This window comes from Cetorhinus maximus, chromosome 28, assembly GCF_964194155.1.
Source record: "Cetorhinus maximus chromosome 28, sCetMax3.hap1.1, whole genome shotgun sequence".
Classification (NCBI taxonomy): domain Eukaryota; kingdom Metazoa; phylum Chordata; class Chondrichthyes; order Lamniformes; family Cetorhinidae; genus Cetorhinus; species Cetorhinus maximus.
Window position 1 is genome coordinate 1236599 of NC_135906.1, and position 17727 is coordinate 1254325.

The window sequence follows — 17727 nt, forward strand, 5'->3', positions numbered from 1 at the left end:
AGCACAGATCCCCGTGGTACGCCACTGGACACTGGCTTCCAGTCACTAAAGCATCCTTCTCTCATCACACTCTGTCTCCTGCAACTAAGCCAATTTTGAATCCACCTTATCAAATTACCCTGTATCCCATGCACATTTGCCTTCTTTATAAGTCTCCCATGTGGGACCTTGTCAAAGGCTTTGCTGAAATCCATATGGATCAAATATCTGAAATAAAAGATTGCTCTAACAAAGCTGATCCTTGAAACACCAGGGAAAGGGTCGAGACCTTACACTAAGATACTTAGACACAAGCGCCATACCATTACAATGTTCAGCAGGAATTGCTGACCCTGGTACATCACTGGAGAAATTATTCACACTAACCTGCATGAGGAGCAGCCCCACAACGAATGCACTTCCTTGGCAATATCCAACTTCACGGTCAACTAGAGAGTATGCCTGTAACAAAGCAACTGAATGCAGTCTCAAACCTGGGAGAAAATTCAGATACTTACACCACATGGTGACTCAGCAGCACAGTGATGGTTAATAGACAGTTATATTGCTGCTTAACAATAATGGGAATATTGGAAGCTCTGTCTGTCAAACTAACAAGGGCCTATAGAACCAACCTATCCAAGGTCTTGTTCAATTATTTGCACTACCTGGTATACATGAACGAGATTGCACTATAATGGATCTTAAGAGTACAGCTTAGTAAATGTTAAGTTTTCACCTTGCAGGTTATGACGATGCAAAACCCTCCATGGGTTATTCCTTGACAATTGTCAATGTGACTATTATCCGTGTGCTAATAATAAAGTGATAATGAGTCAGACATACCTCCATTGCCCATAGCCCATTGTCGCAGTATGTAACATGTCAGTCAGGCTGCTCAGTCACACGTGACAGAATCTAGGGAAAAGGCCATCCCTTGGTACACTGAGTTCCTTGGGTACATTAACCATTGTATATTTTCTGGAATACCGTCAACCCGTGAGGGTGCACAGGTAAGAGTTACACACACCAGCTTTTAAGCTTAAATTTACTGCTTTTGATTCAAATTCATTGAATTCGACTTCTTTCAGTGCTAACTTCTCTATTTGGTGTTGTCGATGTAATTCAAATCGAGTATAAAAGTACACCGGGAAGTAAAAGTGAAATGAATTATGGCTTGAACGGCTCAAGTTCAAGAATTGGTGAACAGCTGCTTTCTCTGCTGCAAATTAAATGACTCTAGTCTTGTTTGTCTAGTGTTTACTCTAAGGGTGAAATTTGTTTAATTTGAAATGACATTGCAGCCCTCAATGAGATCCCAACATCGAATTCACTTCCCCGTATCCATCATTCCATTTCCCAGCACTGAGTCGATAATTTAAAGATGTGCTGTATTATTCCAATCCCAAGCCACTTGAAGAAGTACGAGGCTAGACACTAATACTTTTCTTGATAATAGGTTTATTTACAGAATGCAGCATTCCATCCGTCTGCTTCCTATCTACTGTAGGCCTGAGGACAGCAGCCACTAATTGTTGCAATTTTGTATTTTTGCATTTTATTTCTGCTTTGCTCTTGATTTTAAGTCTAGGTTGAATATTTAAAGTTATTTTGTATTGAATCTTACTTTGGAGACATTGATCTAAACCTAGCTGTGATTATTATTGATTAGTTAATCAAAGCACAAATCAGTAGGGACGTGTTTTCCCAAGACCTTGTTTTCCATGTTGGGCCATCCACAGCTCTTGTTCGGTTTACGACTCTGTTATTTTAGTAATCTAATGGGGAAAAAGTTATTTTTTTATTCATCAGAAGTCCCTTTACTTACTGTATTCGATGATCCTTGAACTACAACCAGGACAATGATTAGGCTTACATGGGGCGGTCAACTATGGTGTGGAATCAGGAGATGAAGTTTGATTGATGGACATGCAGCCTGACTGATGGCAGTTCAAAGGATGTGTAAACAACTTGAATAGGCAAATTTGTTGAGAGCCTGCAGTGCCTGTGAGGAGAATTGATAAGGACATGTGTTTACCAGGCCTGTTTTGAGAAGATCTGAACAAGGTCGCGAAAGACTGGAGTGGAGCAAGAAATCTGGCTTAAAAGGGACGCTGCTTCCAGGATTCAGTGCTGCAGCCAGAGTGGGATAGTCAACCACTGGAGGCTGCTGGGGGAATGGCCAGGAACAGAGTGACTGACTGCAGTACCCATCCACTGTGAGGTTATTTGGAGACTTTGAGATGTATGAACCAAAGGGAATTTTACCGAATTAGGTTCCTGTCGTGGGACAGACTAATTTGCAGTTATCCATTCTGGGGAGTTGTTGTAAGCAGACCAGTTTGAGGTTAACATTCGTAAAATAATAAATATATATAATATATAAATAATATATATGCCTGTAATATAGTATTATTAGAGTTGCCTTTCTTCCTTTTAATATATAAAGTGCTTTCTCCTTTCAATAAAGTTATCTTTATTTTTACTTTTTTTTTAAATCAATTATAATTGTTATATCACTATCATTATCTTAATTTTCATTATTCAATAATCATTCATTATTCAATAAAATTGTTGTTTTAACACGTTACTTGGCATTGTCACTCATTCCTGTTATGTCTGGAGTACAGCTCCGAACCCAAGTGAGACTCCGTAGGGATACTTTCATCCCCCTTACACAACCAACCAAGTGTCCCAGCAGTCTCTCTTTATAAGTGTTCTAAGTACTTAATTAAACAATGCCCTTCATCAGTGCATCTTAATATAATTAGAACTTCATTTACATGCCGTGGCATAGCACATAACCCTTTGTAGCCCACGGTGTAAGCATGAGTCCCCATGTGATAAGTTACCATTTTAGAGCAGCCTTTAGGGAGCTATCTAACAGAAAGGTAGATGTTCCTTGCACACAGAGGCAAGACAACATTGAGGGGGTGTCAGTGATGGCCTCTTCAGTGTTGGGAAATGTAGTTCACTTTCCAGTATCCGTTATTTCAGGTTGGGATCGAATTGAGGAATGCAAAGTCTTGTGACTTTTTTTAAAAAGTAGGATATCCTGAGAAATTGCAGACCTGTCTGAATTAGGACTGATGTGGTTCTAATCGGATCTGTGTCTTAACTTCATTTATCCACCTTTGTTCCAAACACGAACCTTACCTGACAAAAATCTATCAATCTCAGTTCTGAATAGCCACAGTGGCCTCAACAGCTTTTTGGGGGAGAATGTTCCAGATTTCCACCATTGTGTGTGAACAAGGCCTTCCTGATATCACCCCTGAATGCAAAATGCTGCAGATGCTGGAAATCTGAATTATGAACAGAAAATGCTCAGCAGGTCCGGCAGCATCTGTGGAGAGAGAAATCAAGTTAATATTTCAGGTTGATGGCCTTTCTGAGCCAGTTCTTGTGAAAGGTCATCAATCTAAAATGTTACCTGTTTCTCCCTCCACAGATGCTACCTGACCTGCTGAGTATTTCCAGCACTGTTTTATATCACTCCTAGTGGCCCAACTCTAATCTTAAAGTTGTGGGCCCTTGTTCCAGAGTCCCCCACCAGAGGAAATAATCCTCCACAGTTCCCAGTTTCTCGCCTTTAGTAAATAATCCGATTTAACTTTTTCAGGTCCAAAGTGGATGACCTCACACCCACCCCACACTGAACTCCATCTGCCACAGATTTTCCCCACTTCCTTAATCAATCAATGTCCCTTCACAACTTCTGCTCCCATTTACTCTATTACTGTTTCACCACGGGAGAGATTCTCTTGGTGAATTTATAGAGCAAATCTAAACCACACATCCTTTTTGGCCAAAATGTTGTAACTGGGGAAGTTACAAAGGTCACAAAGTGAAGCTTCACTCAACATCCAGGCCAAGCAGCTGCTGTACCTGGAAACAGGCTTCAGGGTGTGCATGCCTGCTCGTTGTGAGGTGTACTTTTAGAAATTCAATCAATCCAACATGAATAATTTACAAGACACTGGACTCCCCAACAAAATGTTTCCATAACCCAGCAACTTGCCTTCAAAAGCTTGCATCTATATAGTAAACCCAGGAGAGATCGGAGAACCAGAGGGGTTTAGGGAGGGAATTCCAGAGCTTAGGGCCAAGACAACTGAAGACACAGACAACAGTTGTGAGATGGAGGAAGTGGAGGATGGACAAGAGCCTGAATTGAAGGAGTGCACAGCTCTCAAAGGGTTGTTGGGGCTGGAGGAGGATATGGAGATAGGGAGGAGCGAGGCCATTAAGGGGTTGGAACATAAGATGAGAATTTTAAATTTGGGGTGCTGCTGGACCCATGAGACGATTTAAGTCGGTGACCACTGGGGTGATGGATGAATGAGACTTGATGTGAATTCAGATATGGGCAGAGCTTTAGATGAGCTTAAGTTTACAGGGGGCTAAAACTGAGAGGCCAGCCAGAGGAGAATAGGAATAATCAAGGTTGGAGTAAACAAGTCTTCAGCAAAGGGATGAGGAAATCATAACTGGGTTGGAGTTAAGTCTCATCTCTCACCTTCATGACATTGAACAGCACATCTTGTCCGAGACTGTCTTGTCCTTTAAAGAATTCATGCTCTGGGTACGTGCGAGCAATGTCTCTCCGGATCAACTTCTCACAGGGAGAGGTCATCTTTAGCAACTCTGAATACTGATTTTTCACCGGCATGTCTGTCGCATTGCATAGTAACTGCCAGACAATCCCCCGGAAATGGTGCGGAATTCCTTTCCGAATAAGCTCCTGAAAAGAAGAGACATTTCTTTCATTTCTTCCCCCTCTTATCCAATTTCCCTTCTACCACCTGAAAAGGCACTGGGCTAATGTTTCCTGTGCAGCGAAACCCTGCAGCCCATTGCCCAAGTAACTACTCTACACAGAAGCCCAAACACCGAGCAAATCAACCACAATGAGCACAGTCAAGTGCTGTCTTTAATGTTAACTCCAGCAGAGGTTACTGGACAGCTTTAAGGAGAAGACCTGGCCATTTTCCCCTCCTTAGCTTAGAGCAACTGAGGACAGCTACAGCATCAGTATCCAGAGAAAGGGTTATTGCTATTGGCTTCAGTATGCCAACCCAGAACCCTTCCATTCTGTAATTACCCATTAAGACAAAAAGGCCTACAGAGAATGACATATTGTTTATCAGATATGAACACAATGTTCAAATCACAACCAACCATGCAGTCAGCAAAATCCTTCAGAGCTGCCCACGGGGTGGGAGATAGCATGTGCTCATTAACCCCTCCAGCTTTTCCCTCCTGCATAGTGCTCAGCACCTTACTAACCTGGCAAGATCACCTCTACACTTTCTAGATTTGACCTTCAGCCAGAAATAAAATGAAGTGACTGTTTTGAACTGAAGCTCATTAAGTCTTTCTATTATAGGCGTGGTGGGGAAACTTTGGAGCATGAGCATCCGCAGGCAACAGTCAGGTTAGTAACTTGCTCAAGAATCTTTCACTGCAGTCCTGAGTACCCCAATGACAACATCATCTTTCCCTTGTGCATGATACTCGAGCTCTGGTTGGCACTTTCTTACAGCAGGGGCCACCGAAGATTGATAACTCCAGAGTTGGTAAGAATTGAACCTGTATCCCTCACTGTTACACAGTCTGATGGTTCTCAAACTCACTGTAACACTTTACTCCAAACCCTTCCCATCCCGACTCACCCCACCACCCTCTTGGGTGCATTAGGAATAAGAGTTATTTCATCTCAAGTCTATCCCCTCTCCCACACACCATAATACTGTTGTTAGGGCAAGGGAGAGTGGGGAAATTAAACTCCTTTATTTTTCTCGCCCTATGTCCTAAGCAGAGGTGTTTTAATTTTTGAAATAGGCTTTGGCGTGTTTCCCCAGACTTCTGTTTGTGAAGTTAATTTAAAAGTGACTCGCAGCAAACTCTCTTTAGGGTTAAATCAGAAGTATTGTTTATTCATGCATTCAAACACAGGGGAGATTGTCGCAACTGCATACACAGGAGATAGGAAAGAAAAGAGTTTTACAATTAGGAATAACTTAAAACAAAAAAAACAAAGATGTGGATATTAATTCACATGAATGTCAAGAGTCCAGAATGTCAGAGTCCACTGAGGGTTCCTTCACCTTAGGAGTTAAAGTTCAGGTGGGTTTAGCTAGCTGAAAGCAGGAGTTGCAGAATTCCTTTAAAGTTGGTGCTGACGCAGCAAGTTGGGGTTGGTATCCAGAGACTTGGTCCACTCTACAGGCAATGGCAGGAATCTTCCAGAGAACAAGGTTTTGACTTGAGACAGGCTTTGTTGTCAGCCTGGAGTCCTGCTTTGATGTTGACAGGTTGGATGTTAATAGCAGACTGCCCTTGGAGTTCAGGAATGTAACATTAAAACTTTCCAAAGGCTAAAGAAGTTTAGGTCATGTGATGTTGCCCATTGATGAGACATTTTCAGGGTAACAATCAGTTTCTATGCCTCTGGTCAAAATCTATCATTCACCTTAGGAGATAGATGGTGGTTATTAGCACCTCCACACATATAGCAAGTTTCGATGGCTCTCTCTTGTTATAAGTCCAGGCTGGGCAGACAGAACATATGCTGCTGCCTTATTTCATTGACTCTAATGGGTTCACACAATGATAGGTGAGAGATTCCATGAGGATGAGGGTTGAGCTTTGTCCTCTAATTGCTGCTGGAAGCTTCCAGAACTGTAGCCACCGTACAAATCATGTGACCTGCAGCAGCCATGTTTTTGCTCCAGCAAAGTCCATTATTAAATGTGCAGAAAGTACAATTTGATTCAGTTTAGGATCTCTTTCATGTCTTATGGACATGACACTGTCTTTATCAAAGATCTCTGTATGGTCATTCAGTGACTAACTCTGTTAGGGTAGGGTGCATGTGTGATGTGTGTCAGTGTTGGGGCAGGTGACTAAGAGCTGTGAGCCGACTGTAAGTATGTTTTAGCAAACAGATCTCTGCACAAGGTGCTAAAGCTTTAGGTCATGTACTCATCAGGACAAACACAAGGATGTCAAATTTCAAATGATCACGAGGAGAAAAGGATGCTGATTGGTTGGTAAATTGAGAAAATTTAAACAACAGGTTAAGGAAGCCATTTTATACTGTTACTATGCCACAGCTATGTATTTTCCACGAACAGAATACTGCCGTCAGTCCAAAAAGACATTCTGCCTGCCACACAATTGAGCAACATCGTGTCAGAATTTCAGTGCTGGTGCAACACAAGCCTTTCATCCCAGCGATTAGCTGATCGAATCACACAGCACCTTCCTTCAGTTGTTCATAGTAGCCAGTGCACAGGCTGTAATGTCGAGCTCGCAATATGGCTCATTTACACTTGCGAGAAGCAACATATATTTCATAAGCAGGGACCCATTGTCTGCAAACAAAGCAAATATGTTCAAGCCTTGTGCCATTTTTCAATTACCCAGGAGCTTTGGGAGCCTATAGTTCCCTGTTACTTTCTCCACAGCAATGCCTTGGCCAATCAGAGTTGACTTACCAACCAATCAGCACCCTCTTCTCCTGTAGTTTACAATGTTGTGATCATTTGAAATTTGGCATTCTTGTGTTTGTCCTGATGAGTGCAGGGTGAAAAGCTTCTGCTCTCTTTTCAGCAATATTCAAGCTCTGCACTACAAAGCAACTGCTAGCTACTGTTGTACACGCAGAAGACTATAGTGTGGTAATGCTGACAGACCCTGGAATTTCAGCCTCATGCGAGAACGTTAAAAGGATCACCTTCGCTGAATGTCATCCCAAGTGGTTAACAAATTCAGAATTTTTCTGAGGAATACACAAATGAAAGGTTAAAGTAAACTATTGTGTTTTGGACAACAGCTGTAGGATTCCTGGATATCTGATTTTGAAAGAGATTTTCTCTCCCTCTCTCGCTATATCCCCAAAGCCAGCAATCCACCCTTCATATTCGCCACCCCCCACCCAGCCCCGATGCCACTCGAGCCAGTCTCCAGGAGGCAAGTGACAGCAGGTAGTTTCCATTCTCAGTGCGTAAAGCCAGGTGCTGCTTCCTGTAATACCACAGGATATAAAATACAGACAAACACCCGGATACAAACAGCTGCATCTCTGAGCAAAAAACTCACTACAAAAAAAAACATTTAGAGCTAGATTCCCACCCATGCAATTGCTGGACTTCCAATTCCCAATCTGCACATTAACAGCAAATGGGTTATTCAAGGAGCAGTGGGGCTGAGTAGGGATGAAAATGGAGATCAACTGGTGGATGCAGAATGCATGGTTGAGGTGTTTTCCAAGAAAGAGGACTTTGCCAAAGCTAGTTTAACTAAGACGGGTCTTGTGGTGCAGTGGGTAGTGTCCCTACCTTTGGGCCTGAAGCTCCAGGTTCAAGTCTCACTCCAGACTTGATGACCACAGAAGGCATGTTCATAACATAGCCAGATTATCAGCTTGTAAATCCTTCCAATACACCTGATGGCAGGCTGTAAGAGTGGGAGTGTTTCCTGGTCAGCCATACTGCAGGAGGCAACAGTAAACCACTGCAGTTATTTGCCAAGCACAGTCATGGACCAATCCAATGGGAGTCCATTGTCATCAACACCCTCTTAGAGCATGGTACCCGAAAGAGTAGGAGATTGCCAGGATATTGGGTGAGATGAAACAAAGGGGAAGCATCAAAATGGCTGGCAGCACTCACTGAATAAGTCACCTCACCCAAACAGGATGCATCATAGGTTCCAGAGGAAGACCAGGGTAGAAATTGCAGAGGCGCTGGCCAAAATTTTTGAATCTTCCTTAGAATGTGGTGCCAGAGGGCAGCAGGACTTGTTCAAAAAGGTGGAGGAGGAGAAACCTGACAATTACAGGTCAGTCACTTTAATATCAGTGGCTGGGGAAGCTTTTTAGAAACAATAATCCAGGAGAAAATTAACAGCCATTTGGATAAGCATGGATTAATAAAGAGGAGCCAGGACAGATTTATTAAGGATAAATTATGTTTGACTAGCTTGATTAAAGTTTTTAATGAGGTAACAGAGTGGATGATGAGACTTTAGCTCACGGTTTAAATATGAACTTCCAAAAGGCAATTTATCAAATGCCACAAATTAGGCTCGTTAGCAAATTAAATCCATGGGATAAAAGCGACAGCAGCAGCAGCACGGACACAAAATTAGCTGTGGGATAGAAAACAGTTGTAGTGAATCAGACTGGAGGGTAAGTGTATAATGTTCAGTATGAAGGCCGCTGCTGTTTCTAATATACCTCAGTGACTTGTACTTGGAGGTACAAGGCCTAATTTCAAAATTTGTAGTTGACATAAAACCTGGAAGTGTAGTGAACAGCAAGAAAGACAATAATAAACTTCAAGATGACACAGACAGGCTGATGGAATAGGCAAACCCATGGCGGATGAAAGTCAATATAGAAAAGTGAGGAGTGGTAAGTCTTGGTGGGAAGAATGAGGAGAAACATTCAATCCTAAATGAAGTCTAAAAGGCGGCACACCTGGCCAGGGTGAGTGTGTTTGTGGACAAATCTTTGAGGGCAGCAGGACAGGTTAACTAGGCAATTACTAAGGCACGTGGGATCCCGAGTTTTAGAAATAGAAGCATACAGTACAAATGCCAGGAAGTTACCACCTAGAAGGACAAGGACAGCAAGTAGATGGGAATACCACTACCTGGAAGTTCCCCTCCAAGCCACACATTATCCTTACTTGGAAACATATCGCTGTTCCTTCACTGTCGCTGGGTCAAAATCCTGGAACTCCCTCCCTAACAGCACTGTGGGTGTACCTACACCACAGGGACTGCAGCGGTTCAAGAAGGCAGCTCATCACCACCTTCTCAAAGGCAATTAGGGATGGGCAATAAATGCTGGCCCAGCCAATGACACCCACATCCCATAAAAAAAGTTATGCCAGACCTTCAACACAAGTTCACCAGTCCAATTCTGAACACCACACTTTGGGAAGGCTTTGGAGAGGGTATAGAGGAGATGAACTAGATTGGATCCAGGGATAAGGGATTACAATTACATGGTTAGGCTGGAGAAGCTGCGTTTTTTAAAATTTATTCTTTAATGGGATGTGGGTGTCACTGGCAAGGCCAGCATTTGTTACCCATCCCTGATTGCCCTTGAACTGAATGGCTTGCTAGGCCATTTAGAAGGCATTTAAGAGTCAAGTCTGGAGTCACATGTATGGCAGACCAGGTAAGGACAGGTTTCCTTCCCTAAGGGGCATTAGTGAATAAGACGGTTCCAGTTTCATGGTCTTCAATACTGAGACTAGCTTTATATTCCAGATTTTATTAATTGAATTTAAATTCCACTGGTGGTGGGATTCGAAACCCCACCCCAGAGGATTAGCTTTAGCCTCTGGATTAGTAGTCCAATGGCATTACCTCTACACCACCATCTCCCCTTAACCTGGAGCTGTTCTCCTTAGAGCAGAGAAAGGCAAGAGGAGATTTGATAGAACTGGTCAAAATCATAAAGGCCTTAGATTGTTTATCTTGATTTGCTGTCTCTCCAATGGCCGATGGGAATAATCAGGGACACGGATTTGAGGTGAATGGCAAAAGACCGGGACCAACATAAGGACATATATTTTTACACAAGTGGCTAGGGTTTCGAAAACTCTGCCTGACAGCGGTGGACAAAGCAGCCTTCAAAAGAGGATTGGGTAAACGCTTGGAGAAAAAAGGGGTGTGGAGGAGTGGCACAAACTGCATTGGTCCTTCAAACAGCCAGGGCAGGTTTGATGGGCCGAAGGTCTCCTGTTCTGTTATACTCTATGAACAGTCTTTCAACTCTATAACCATTTAATGCAATGATATGGAATATAATGAAGTTTGTAATTTCTTCAAATTTCCCAAGTTGATCAATTGAAACCAGATTGGAAGGGAGGGTGCTGAGCAGGAGTTAAGTCCCACTGCAAAGTAACGGGGACTTTATGGTTTATGGGGTCTGATAGGCTGAAGGAAAAAAATGAACGTTGGAAAGCCATGATAAGAAACTGAAAACATCTGGAATGTAAAGCAAGCCAGTTAGCTTCTGGAGGAGGATGAGGTAACATTTTGATGGGCTCCACCAAACTTTCAACTACTTCTCCCTTCTTTTAACTGCCTGATATATTGGCCCAGCATTTTCTGCTCTCATAAAACTGCCAGGCCCTTGACCTGATTGATACCAGCAAGATCTGGAGGCTGATTATCTGCTTTACCATTTTGGAAACGGTAAAATTACATGGTGGTTCTGGCAGCAGGCTGGTGAACAGGAATTGCCACAGGCCTTTCATCAATAATATTGGCAAAATAACAAGCCGCACCCCCCGTGTCACTCACCCGCAGCAGTTTCTCTTTCTTTTTGCGCACTTCCTCCCATTCGTTGATCAGCCGGCCCCACAGGATCCATGTGTCTTCCTCCAAGTGGCTCAAGTTGCTCGAAGCTGAGGAGCTGGAGACCAGTGAGCCGCTGCTGTTCCGTCGCGACCCATTCACCGACCGTAATGACTTACTGTCGGCCTCCAGCAACCTAGCAAAAGTCGAGAGAGACAATTCCAGTGGGGGTTTCTGGACTCGTAATGGGATATTACTGTTTTGTAAAATGCACACCACGTCTCAGTAATTCCCCTCACACTAGAAACTGGTGCAGCAGTCACAACGGCCAGTCCTTCAATGAGAATGTTGTGTCGCATTAATGACAGGAATCGGCAGTCAACGTAAAAGTTGAAGGAAACCACAATAGTGAGTGCCAGTAATAGGGAACAACCTGCGGCTCCTATCTCACCTGCATGCCCACTCAAACATATCCCAAACAAAATCCTCTGACAACTTGCGCAGCTTCAGCTGAACCCAGTATCAGCTATTTCATGGCTCACCATGGAGGCGAGGCTTATAGGTGCTCCCAATAATGTTTGGGTCTATATTATCCGGCTCAGAAATATGTCAACGCACTGGCTCACGGAGAATAGATCAAAAATGAAACCGCCCAGGTACAGTATGTTTTACACTGAAGCAGTACTGGATTTCTGTCACCAGAGGGCCCCTGTCAGCTAAAACGCGAGAGGGGTCAAAAGATGGGCACTGCAGCATTTTAATTCCAGGGAGGGGCAGGATTAGGGGAACACTGCACACTCTAGATGGACAGTCTTAAATAATACCTCCCAATGTCTGCTGCCTCAACATCTACCCAAATCTTCCTCGGGTTTTCCTGCAGTATCAGCCTCCCTGGGACGTTCACTCTATGCTTTCACCAGCCTCTGCGTAACATTTATCAAGGTGTGTGTGTGCAGCACTCTCCAGGTTTGAAGCAATGCAATACAATAATGCACACCCAGGGTCAGATTTTCAATTCCTTCCCCAATAGCAATGCATTTTGGAAGGAAAAATTAGGAAACGTAATATAAACTAAAGGATAGTTTTAAAGGGAGAAATGGACTGCGTAGGGGGAAAATCACATACGCAACTGTTCATGCACAACAAGTTAGTGAGGCTGTTAAAGATCTTTGCCTTTATCAATAGAGCAAAACAAGTTGCGATAAACTTTTATAAATCACCGAATCATCCCGAGCTGGAGGATGGAGTTTAAATTCTGGGCACCGTGCTTTAAGGAACTTTGTCAAGGCCTTAAAGAGGGAACAGAGCAGATTTACTGGAAAGGTACCAGGGGATGAGGAACTTCAGATACTGCATGTCAAAAGACTAGAGCTGAAGTTATTCTCTTTAGGGCAGAGGTGGTCAGTGGAAGGCTTAGACATTCAAAGTTACTAAAGGGGTTTATTAGAGCAGGCGGCTGCCACAAGGAGGGTCAGCAACCAGAGGGCACGGATTTCAGAAAATTAGCTGAAGGATTAGAGGAGCAAAGAGGATTTTTTTTTTAAAAAATGTCGCGAGTTATGATGATCTGGAACGCACTGCCTGGAAGGATGGTGGAAGCAAATTCAACAGGAACCTTCAAACAGAATTGGTAAATGATTGCAAAGGGAAGATTGGCAGCACTGTGGAGAAGCAGCAGGGGAGTGCAACTAATTGGACAGCTCTTTCAAAGAGCCAGCAAGGCAGGCACAGGGAGCTAAATGGCCTCCATCTATGCTATATGATTCTATCATCGCCACACTGCACAGATTTCCCAATCTATCCCACATAAATCGAGCCTACCAAAACATCTGGTGCTTAAATTGATGATAAAGTTCATGGCTAGGTCCTCCTCCTGACCTTCTGACTTACAGCGGGTACTCTAGATTCCTTCCCATCAATGTCTCCCATCTTTATTCACAAAGCTTTGTATTTGTTTTCTTCAAACTCAATAACCCAATCCAACCATCCGCGATGAAGTCAATATCCTGTACTGGCCGCTCGCCATACAACTGTGAAACAATAAACGAGGTGTACGATGGTCAGATGGTACTTAGCAACATGTCTCAGTTCATGACATAAGAATGATTATGAGGTAAACTCTCCTTTGGGGTATAAGGCGGGAAAATGTGAACTTGTCCACTTTGGCATGAAGGAGCAGCATATTATTTAAATGGAGAGAGATTGCACAACTCTGCAATGCAGAGGGGATCTGGGTGTCCTGCTACATGAATCACAAGTAGTTAGCATGCAAGTACAGCAAGTGATTAAGAAGGCAAATGGAATGTTGTTTATTGCAAGGGGAATGGAATATAAAAGTGTGGATTATTTTGCTAGAGCTGTACAGGGCATTCATGTGACCATATCTAGAGTACTGTGTACAGTTTTGGTTTACTTATTTAAGAAAGGACATAAATGCATTAGACGCAGCTCAGAGAAGGCTCACTCGACTGAGTGGGATGGGGGAGGCTACCTTACGAGGAATAGTCGGACAGGCTGGACGTATCCATTGGAGTTCAGAAGAACAAGAGGTGATCTTATTAAAACACCAGGTCCTGAGAGGACTTGACAGAGTGGATGCTGAAAGGATGTTTTCCCTTGTGGGAGAGACTAAAACTAGGGGACACAGTTTAAAAATAAGGAGTCGCCCCTTATAAGATGGAGGTGAGAAGAGTTTTTTTTTCTTTCAGGGGGGTCATGAGTCTTTGGAACTCTTCCCCAGAGACCAGCGGAGGCACAGTCATTGAATATGTTTAAGGCAGAAGTAGATTGACTCCCTTGCTAGTCAGTAACTAAGGCTATCGGGAGGTAGGTGTAACATAGAGTTGAGGCCACAATCAGATCAGCCATGATCTTGTTGAATGGCAGAGCAGGCTTGAGGGGTCGAATGGCCTACTCCTGCTCCTAATCCGTGTGCTCGTATGTTCCTGTTGCACAAACAGTGTACAGTGCATCTCCAGGACACACACTGTACCGAGCTCAGGAGGATTCTTTTCCTGACTGTCTTATGGAGAATAATTTAATTTAGGATAATATCAGACTTTCACACTAAGAATTGCAAAACAAAGTGCCAAAATAAAGTCCTTGACATTTCATGACTGTAAAGCAACATTAAATGTTGCAAATTGTACTTCACCGCTAGAAAATAATCAGCGAACAGAATCACAATAGAAATCACAGAATGGAGACAGCGGAAGCCGTTACTGCAGGTTACCCCGGACAGTCACCCTCACTGGTATAATAAACCTTGAAGGAAATGCACCAAAAATTATGAACAGGAAAGATACTGCAATCGTAGCTCACATATCATTCTGATGAAGAAAATCTTTCAGCACACAAGCTAATAGGGCTACCACAGGGGATAGCAAAACACCTACCGTGGCAAAGAAACAATCCTCAGAATCTCCGGAGCGACCATACTGCCCTTTTATTCCATGCTTTTTAATCAAGAACGGGCTTAGAAGAAATAAAGATTCAAGCCACAGGCTTGACCCAAATAGTGAGCCCAGCTTAGTTCTAATTCAGAAAACACAGCTCTGGTTAAATTGCAGCATTGGAAGCTTCCTTGCTACAATGTCACCCACCTTGTGTTCTCCTACAAACAACCCTCACCTGTTTTGCTCCTCCAACTTCGCCAGTAGTTCCAGCTCATCTGGACTGAGGTTATCAGAGGAGGAAGAATCAGGACTGACTGCCGGGCTCGCCATGGGAACAAGGCTTTGCAGTGTTAGGGTCTTCATCCATCAGAAGGTAAAGCACTGTTTCCTGGCAAAATTTATATCATCTAGGAGAGATGGAGAATAGAGAGCTTAACATTGACAACCATCAGATAATCTCTGGTATATACTAGGTGCAGCCAGTTTACCCCAAAGTAAAAGAGATGCACTCCACACCAAAATTAGTCAAGTTAACAGATTTCTTTCCTCAACTAGACCAGGCAAGTAAATAAAAAAGACCTACATTTATATAATGCCTTGCACAACCTCAGGACAATCAAGTGTTTTACATCCATTGAAAGTACTTGTGAACTGTAGTCAATGTTATAACGCAGGGAAGGCAGCAGCCAATTTGTACATGGCAAGGTCTCAAACAGCAGTTAATGGCCAGGTCATCGGCTTTGCCTCGGATGCGGTATAAATATTGGCTCCTGACACCTGTTCTTCTTTGAATACTGCCATGGGTTCTTTCACGTCCATCTGAGAGGGCAGAGCCTCGGGTTAACATCTCATCTGAAAGACAGCACCTCTGACTGTGCAGCACTCCCTCAGTACTGCCCCAAAGGGTCATCCTGGATTATATGCTCAAGTCCTAGAGTGGGGTTTAAAAGCACAGCTTTCTGACTCACTCACACAGGCAGGAGTGTGATCACGGAGCCTTGGCCACCATTTAAAGCCTCATTTTCCCTTATCCATGACTGCAAAAGAGTCCCCTGAATTGGTGCGGTTACTATTACTGCTGGGTGCCAGCACACGTGGTTTTGAAAATAGCCATGTGGGGGTGAACTATTTTGAAGTCTTTCATAACAAGTGCAAAGTGAACCAATTTTAAATATTAATGCACTGAAGCTTGCAGCTTTCATAGAATAAAGTGCTGAACATTTTTCAGCACTTTCATTGCACAAGTAGTACAGCCATTGCCTTCAGGCATTCTTGCAATATTGATGTGGCCTAGTCTATTTGTATCAACAAGGCCCACACTACCCATTCCATTGCTGGTTAAGTGATGTATTTTTGTTACTTCCAGTCCAAGTTTTTTTTTGCCCAGATTACACTTGGTCCTATTTCCAGCCCTGACTCCATTTGCTGGAAGGTTACACCCAGGAAAAAAGGTAGCCAGCTGACAACAGAATTACAGCAAGTTTAGCAAATGGACTTAAACCGTTACATCTCAAATCGCATGTTGAGCTGGCACAAGGCAAGAGTACAATGTATTGAGCCACTGTGGCAAAAGATAGACTTATAGCGAGAGCCAGAGCCACACAGCCAGAGTTCCTGGCCACAGAAACACCATCAAAGGGACCAGGCAATAATTGTTCCAAAACATGGAGCCTGATTAGAGAAGCCATTCCTATATAAGGCAGTATCTATGGATGGTAGAGACTAAAATTGGATTGTTTTCTTAATGACTTGAGAACAGGAACTGTGTGCAAGCAAAGGGATTTTGGCGTGTATGAATACAAGTCACTAAAAACTACAGCATGAGAACAAAAAGCAATCAAAATGGCCAATGGCGTATTGGCCTCTTTCTCGAGAGGGTGGTAATATAAAGTGGTGGATTGAGGAGTGATTGAAGTCCCATTGGGAATCCACATTCTGTCAGCAACATACTTCAGGAAGGGGCGCAGCACAGATTCAGTACAATGGCATAGGGGCTTAATGGGTTAAATTAAGAGAACTGGTTGTATGATCTTGGGGAAATCTCACCGAGACATTTCAAATGATAAAAGCATGCGATAGGGCAGAATGGTGAAATTATTTCCTCTGGTGAGGGAGTCCAGAACAAGGAGGCACAACATTAAAATTATAGCAGTCAGGAGTGAAATCAGGAAGCACTTCCTTCCTTTCCCCCATAAATGTCAGTGGAAATCTGGAACCCTCTCCTCAAAAGGCTGGGGATTCTGGGGCTCAAATGAAATTTTGAAGACAGCAATCGTTAGAGGTGTTTAGGTCAGAGTATCAGGGGCAGGTACATGGAGATTAAGTACAGAGCAGGCATGATCTAACTTAATAGTGGAATAGGCTCGAGGGGAGGGGTGAATGACTGACTTTGGTTCTTTAATTCACGTTCTGATAGCTGCATCAATCACTTTGAACCAATTCTTTGACCAGCGGAGCTGCGGTTCAGGAGCAGAGAGAAAGGAAGAGCAGGTACTGAAAAAACGTCCATTCATTTGGAGTATTTAAAAGAGGGGGCATTCAGGCAAAGTAGCCGATCGGGAATAGAACCTTTGACTGTTAACTGCACCGTTCCAAGAAATTCAGGCCACAGAAAACATACCTTAATTTATTTCTGACGGGGTTTAAAGCTCATCATGTGGGAAGAAAGTAAATTGCCAGCAGATCTGAAGACTGCAAGCTGCTCCCAAGGCAGGTCCTTCACACAAATTAAACATTCACTCTCCATTTTTGTACAAGTCAGGTCAGGAAGCAATAGTCTGCACACTGAAAGCACGGCTGCACGGGTGATTGCACTGGTCACAGGTACGTGCTGCATCACAAAGCCTGGACAATCCACAGGACAGAGGTCAGTGTAAGATGCAAGGCTGGGTTTAGCACCCCCTGCCTTTTCTGCTGTATTTGGTTCGTCCCCACATTATGTGGAATGTTCTTTGGTGGCACATCATATTAATCTTAGCGTGAAGACTAGAACTAGAAGAATAGCCCTTTGATCTGTTCTGAAAGAATGTGA

At 43.3% G+C, this 17727-nt stretch overlaps 1 protein-coding gene across 1 annotated transcript in view; it reads right to left on the bottom strand.

Annotated features, from left to right (window-relative positions):
• The window catches only part of LOC144668726 (EVI5-like protein), a 436360-nt gene that overhangs the window by 22807 nt on the left and 395826 nt on the right, over window positions 1-17727 (bottom strand). Inside the window, exons 3-6 of the mRNA XM_078531055.1 lie at window positions 14932-15103; window positions 11308-11497; window positions 4499-4723; window positions 367-441 (exon numbers count right to left, since the gene is read on the bottom strand). Coding sequence (XP_078387181.1) covers window positions 367-441; window positions 4499-4723; window positions 11308-11497; window positions 14932-15059 — 618 coding nt within the window. The 5' untranslated portion in view covers window positions 15060-15103. The remainder of the gene's footprint in view (window positions 1-366; window positions 442-4498; window positions 4724-11307; window positions 11498-14931; window positions 15104-17727) is intronic.